This window comes from Gavia stellata, chromosome 14, assembly GCF_030936135.1.
Source record: "Gavia stellata isolate bGavSte3 chromosome 14, bGavSte3.hap2, whole genome shotgun sequence".
Taxonomy (NCBI): Eukaryota; Metazoa; Chordata; class Aves; order Gaviiformes; family Gaviidae; genus Gavia; species Gavia stellata.
Window position 1 is genome coordinate 16,637,522 of NC_082607.1, and position 7,179 is coordinate 16,644,700.

Sequence of the window (7,179 nt, forward strand, 5' to 3'; positions counted from 1 at the left end):
AACAACAAGCAAGGTTCTGAAAGTGAAGCAGAAAAAGTTCTTTAAATTCAGTGGACAGATATATGAGAATGTGTATTAATATTCGTACCTAGTTCAATCTAAGGAGCCTTATTTACGTTCCTTCAAATATATACAGCAGTCTGTAAAACCTTCCTTAAAGACGTATTCAGGTTACAAAAACCCAAGCACACTTCAGAACTGTTCTTGGTCAGGAGTTCACCCAAAGCTAAGCCATTACATCACAGATGCCCTATAGGTCCGTATCCCCCTAAGTTACCTCCGAGCCTCTGTGTCACCAACAGATGTCCCAAACTGAGCAGACACTCATCTGTAGGACTAGTGAACATGCTGAGCCTGAAGACTGTGTTCTGGGTAAGTTTGCGGCTGTATTATTTATACTTTCATTTGAACATTAGGTAAGACAGAGCTTCCAAAAATATTTTCATGAACAAGATGAAAAACAAAACACAGCAGAACAACTTTCCCTGTCCCTCAGGACAGTCAGTTTCAGAGTAAGGACACGAACCTAGGACATACACCCTCAAAGTGAGCATGCTAGAAATGAAATTAAGATCTCTCTTAATTTCTATTTAGGATCTTAAAGAAAAAAAAGCAAAGATGCCTTGATACATTAGTTTTTTCATTTCAAAAGGCCCCACTTTGGGGAGGGGAAAAAGTATTATCCAGTTAAAGGCATAGAGCTGGAAGATTTCTCAATCATGACGGTATGTCTACTAGAGGTTCAGATATTATTAATAAACTCTTACATGCTGCAGCTAGATGTAGAACAGATATCCAAACAGCTGACATGATGCCCATTGCAAAAGTGGAAGATTACAGATTTTTAACTGAGGAAATGACATTTCTTTCATGCTTTGCTTATTTCCTCCTACCCCTAAAGATCCTACCTTTGTGATTTACTGCAGTTTGGAACAATTTAATTGTGTTCATTTATTTTATTCAGATACAACTGTGGTTTCCCTTTTGGGAAAGGAGTCTAGCTTAAATATTTAAGTATCAGCTCAATATTTTAATTGTTTAAATTATACATGAACTCATTTTAAACGAGTGTAATATCTAAAAATTTGAGTGTTTAAGTAAGTTCAATATTTAAGCCCTGTCAGGTTGAGGTTACTAAAAAAACCCCAAACCTCTAGCAGATTATTTCCTTTCTTGTTCTTCTCTATGCATTTCCCTTCCTCCCCACCAGCAAAGAGAATGTCTAAATACCGCCAGCTGTCTCCCCAATAGGTCTGTCTAGCTGTAATGCCACTTTCTGTCTAGAGGAGAGGAAACCAAGGCTGAGACTCCCATAATGAGGTGCGCAGACTACCGGTGCTTCACAGCCTACTTGCTGGTAGCCCCCCGAGACCTGACTCCTCACTTCCTGCTGATCCAAACTGAACAGATGGAGAGCAGCCGTGAACCTGTGAGCAAACACAACCATATGCAAAAGGGACTGTACATTCCCGCACCAATGACAGCTTAGAACAACGATGATCTTGACTTTTTTTTTGTTTGCTGGGGCTGTGAATAACTTAACATCATCTGGGAGAAATAAGAGATCAGTGTGCGCTCATTAGTGGTGCCAAGCTCCCATTTCCTCTATGTCTGCACGTTATTGGCAGGAAGTAAAAGCTGAAAGCCTCTTCTGCATCACTCGTATCTCAGAAATTAGGAGGGCTCATAGCCATGCATTTTACATCAGGGCCAGAAGTCAGCTCTTCAGGCAGATGCAATTGCAAACAAAAAGCAAATGGCAACTGTGAGCGCTCATCCTGCAGCTCCTCTAGGGCCCGCTCCAGCAGGAGCAATAGACTTTTAAGAGTTAGGCTCCTCTAGGATATCCCACCAGGCACAAATCCATGAGTCACCTCTGACGTACAAACACCTCCACTTCCATGTATGTCACAGTTTTCGTGGCCAAAGTGATCAGGCAACAATACAGGAAGGGTGAGCTTCACGGAAGGGAGCAGAGGGAAATCCTAGGCTAGAGCAGTGACAACTAGTAGGAAAGTGAAGGTCTCCTGAAACATCTATAGCAGACCACAGTAAGTTGTTGCGTGACATTTAAAAGGCATGAAATATCAAGCCAATAGGTTTTAAATGAATGTGTTAAAGCACTACGTCCCAACCACTGCAACATCAGTGAAAGAATTTAAGACAATTTGGCTATGCCTATACACAGCAAGGCATGATGCTAAGTCAAGCCCTCTCTCTCCCAAGCCATTGGTGACAAAGTTGGATGCAGGTGGAGAATGAGGGGGTGCGTGAGGGATCAGAGACACACTTGCTCATCTGGCATATGACTACCTTTTGGGTGGTCCCAAAATAAAGAGGAGGAGAAGGAAGGCCAGAATCCCAGAGCACATCCATCTGACATACTATAGAGAAGACAACACGAGACTCTGGCTCTGTAGCTTGGAGGACATACTGGTGCCAGGCCTGAGATAATTAAGTCTTGTTAACCTGCAGAAAGACTACTACCAGCTCGACACCAAGCAGCCTCATAGAAACCTTGGGCATGTCTGCCCATGCTCCTCCACACAAGGTTGGCATGCCCTGCGGAGCTCTAGCATGCTGACACAGGGTATTTCAGCTCAGCAAATAAATACAGCAACAATAAATGGCATCAATTATTCACTAATAGAATTATGTCTAGTAAGTCAAACAGAATCTATAATCTGAAAAATCTTTTGCTTAAAAAATGCAATGATTTTTTAAATTGGTTTTATATTCCCTGCTATGATTATTCAAAGCACTATATACAAAGGGCTTGGGAAAAGAAGTCACTTAATCAGATTAAAAGGAAATCACCTACCAGCTGGGAACCTAGCAGCTCCCACATCCTCAATTTATTTGTATAACCTCCACTTGTAAAATACCCTTTCTAGGGTATTGCTGGAACTGCAGTCCCAGCATTAGCTGTTTGCTCAGTTTTACTTCTTAAAGCAGGCAAAAAGGACTACCTGCAGCTTTCAGAAAAGCTTCTTAATATTAAGAAATGCTTGCGAAATTTAAGTCAACATTACATTCACACAGATGCTTAAGGCAAACTGTTCTGTTCCCACCACAAACAGCAATCATTACTCTGTAGACATGACAGATTTCTTCTAGAGCATCTGGAAGTTGCTGCCAGTAACGAAGAATCTGACTAGCATAATTAAATTAGCTCACCCATTTTAATTATTCTGGCACCACATCTCAAGTGAGAAGCAGCCACACAAATTTGTCTTGCTACAAGTTTCTGTGTAATTTTTGCAGCATTGCAAGGTACTCTAAAACCTATCTGTAGCCCTCACATGCATTCCTGCTTGTCTTCTCCAAATGGAAATACGGACACCTGAATCTGTAACAAAGGGCAAGTAAAGGACATGAGACAAATCTCTTTCTGTTCTGTTTTTCTCTCCCCTTCCACGAGGACTGTTTCTTCAGCAAACTTTAATTCTATGCTTGCAACTGGAGCACCATTTCATCACCTTCTGTTTGACATCTTAGCTCCTCCATTCCTGACCTCTCTTTAATGACTCTTGCCTGTTGTCCGGCCCCTGTGCACTGTCTGCATTTGCTGTCTGGTGTTCTCATCCTCCACTTTCTCCCCTTGGGTTTCCACTCCTTGGCTTCAAAGGAGTATTTTCCCACCACCCTCTGAAGATGCCTTCCTAGCCAAACCTCTGTTCTCTTTAAGGCAACTTCAGTTTCACTGATAATGCCCTTCTGGACATTCTGTCCCCCTTTTGACTGCCTCGGATTTAGTGATGCTTTTGCCTTACCTGAAGACACCACCACACCTTCTCATTGCTCCACCCCAAGTCCTCTTCAGCTCAGCTCTCTTGAGATTCTCCCTACCCCTTGAACAAGATATATTCTATTATATGATATTACACACGTGCTAGTCAACTTCGTAAGTGCTCTTGTACTTAACACTAATCACTATTCTGGCCATTCATGCAATAATTCTATGTATTGCTTGGAAAAATGCCAGACTACGTAAGTCAGCAAAGACACCGATACCCTGATTTTGCTGGTTTATTGCCCTAGTAGCCCAAATCTGTCTTTATCATCAGTGTCAGCACTTTCTGTGCACTGCTTCACACAGCTCTACATAACTGTCTGCACCATTTCTCTTCGCCTTTTAAGGACGCTCACCAGCTTAGACATCCCCATACCAACAGCCGGCAAGACTCAAAACTACAGCATCCATCCAGAACACTGCTGCAGAGATCCTGTCCACAGGGTGTCATTTGGGCACCCCATCCACTCCCCACCTCGCTCTCATCTGCAGCTAAAACAGTCTTCCTGCTTTCAGACATCCTGCTGTTTACACTGCAGTGCAGCTGCCCACAAATAACCATTACATTACTTTCCCCTTCCCACTCTCCTTTATCAAGACACCGGTAAAAAAAAAAAGACCCTGAATTACAGCACCAGCATGCTACAGCTACTGTCACCCTATCGAGCAACATGATCTCATTGTTTCTTCATGCATTTGCCTGGCTGCATCCATCCACTATCTCTGATCTTGAACTCAAACAACAATACAAATAGTTAAGTTCAGAAGCCTTTGGAGCATCTGTTCCTTCACAACATCTAACACTTAGTGAAGCCCCAAACAATCAAACAACAGTCCTTCATATCTGAAGACCCCTTTCAGAAAGGGAGTCAAATTATCAATTTTGCTCCAAGTGCTGAAATCACAGAAACAGAAAATGTATTTCACACACAACATAGTGGAAAAAGGAAAAAAAAAAGAAATCAATAGTTTGCTCCACACAGCAACCTAAAAATCAGCATGTATGACAGAATGAATATTAAAGGTGAAAACCAATTCCATGATCATGTAATTTGCAAAGAAACTATAATTTTACTTTATGCGCATTTTTCCCCTTCATCTTATACTCAACATATGCCAACTCAATCAAATGCAAAGAAGAACCACCAGCTATCCACTAGTGGGTTATATTTAGCAATAGGCAGTCTAACATATTAAAGCATTTTTCCCACCAGTACTCAACCTGAATTGGTAACAGCTGCCAATAACACAAGATATTCTGCAGAGTCAAAGAAAGCAGATTAAAAAAAAAAAACACAACACTAAAATATAATTAAAGGCAAACAACCAGCTGAATGATGCCATAACCACAGGCATGTTACTTGTACAGATGTGTACTTCTGATAAAGGAAAAGCAAAGGCCCTTCCTTGCAGGCAGGTGGTGTTGCCTGGCATCAGTGAATCAAGGCTGCTCAATTATACAGATTATGGATCTCATAGGGGTTCCCATCCAGGCCAGTAATAGCAGTTTCAAAAAACAGGAACACCACGGCGCTTAGCAGAGTTTAGATCAAGCTCCACTATAGCCAAATCCCGATATCCGTGACTGCTCTCACCAGGGCAAACAGGGCTACAGGGCTCACAGCACAACCACCACAACAAAAGGCTGTAGACTAGTTCGATTTAGCCACATTCATTTATACTTTGTAGCCCAGCAGAAATAATTCAGCCCAGCATCTGGTGGTTCCCACAGTTTAACACTTCCTAGCCTGGGATGTGACATCTAATTCTTTACAACAGATGGACGAATAACTTTTCTCCTCCATTTTCAAGAAATGCAGAAATTAAACTTAAAACTGACCACACCAACTGAAGTCCGTAATTTCTGTTTGTACCTGCATTGCTAAAATTGTTGACTGAAGACATTGAGGACAGTAAGATCAATGGAAGCCCTCACACTTGTATGTATAGCACACAACTAGTGTGGAAAAATGAGTAAGTTAACACGTTTAAGTTTAAAAGTACATTTATCCTGCATCAGTTACCTGCCCACATACACAAGGCTCTAGCAGACTAACACTAAGCAACACTGCAGCTAACCTACTTGTCTGCCGAAAGCCCTTCCAAACTCGCAGCTTACTTGAGAAAGGCAGTCTCATGAAATCATTCCCTTTGAGGTTGGAGAGCTGCATGGACTAGAAGTCACTTCAGGCTCTAATATAGATGAAACATTATCCAGATCAGCTGTCTATCCTGGAAGGAGATACTCTAATGATGCTTTGAAGTGTTCTGTTACTATTAGCGGGTTTCAAAAGCAGATGTAAACATAAACCAAGTCCCACTCCCTTCCACTGCCAGAACAATCAGAGATTATCTACCCAGGAAAGCTCTTCCCAGTTAACCCTACATCTGATCACACATATGGTTGGCATGACTTTTTGGAAGATGCCCTTCTAATGTACAAAAAAATCATCCAGACTTAAAAGTTACCACAAACCACATCCACAGTTAAGAAAATCCCTTAGCATGAGTAAAAGATGGTATGTTAAAACAATGCTGAAGTCATGATTAGCTTTGTGGGTTTTCAATCAGATCAACTTTTTTTTTTCTTTTTTTTTTTTTTAATAAAAAGAAAACATAAGGACATTTTCAAATAGCTTAAAGTCACATCAACAGAACATTACAGTGAGAAAATTCATGCTGTAATATCTGGTAAGCAAACCATATTGGTTATGACTTTTTTTTTGCAGAAGAGAGCAGTAAGTATATATACAAAACAAAAAGCAGCTGTCTAAAATGCTTGATTGCATGAGCACTAGGTCCAGATTCAAAAGTAAAAATATTTTTCTGTGACTTACCAGAATTTCTCTTTGACACGAGCTTCAAATTCATGCTGACTACAGTACAGATCACAAGAACCAAGAGAACAAGAGGCTTCATCTTTCACTTTCTGTGACAGCTGAAATGCAAACATAGTATGAAGTCTGAATCACAGCTCTTCACTACAACAAAGCAGCAGCTACAGTTAAACATTTCTCAAAGAACCATTACAGGGCAATGGCTTAATCTAGTGACTTCTGGGTTTATTTTTATGCAGAGGTAGGAAAACATAATGGTTCAAAGTAACTGTCTATGAATAATTTATCTCTGACTATCACACAAAAGGGTTGGGTTTTTTTAAATGACACTTTGAAAATATTATTTTGCTTAAAAAACCACAAGACTTAACTGTTTATTTGAAAATAGTATACGTCTAATCTGGCAGATTTTTGTATGTTATTTAAGGGGGAGACCCTGACAGTCATGATTAGTTTTGGCTCCTACAAACAGACCACACACTTAAAAAACTTCACATTGTTCAGGAAAAGACAAAGAGTAGGTTATTCATGCAATTTCTCTTAGCAACC

At 40.7% G+C, this 7,179-nt stretch overlaps 1 protein-coding gene across 1 annotated transcript in view; it reads right to left on the bottom strand.

Annotated features, from left to right (window-relative positions):
* The window catches only part of IL1RAPL2 (interleukin 1 receptor accessory protein like 2), a 381,828-nt gene extending 375,116 nt beyond the window's left edge, over positions 1–6,712 (bottom strand). The window contains exon 1 of the mRNA XM_059824474.1: positions 6,631–6,712. Coding sequence (XP_059680457.1) covers positions 6,631–6,712 — 82 coding nt within the window. The remainder of the gene's footprint in view (positions 1–6,630) is intronic.
* Positions 6,713–7,179: the final 467 nt, after the last annotated feature.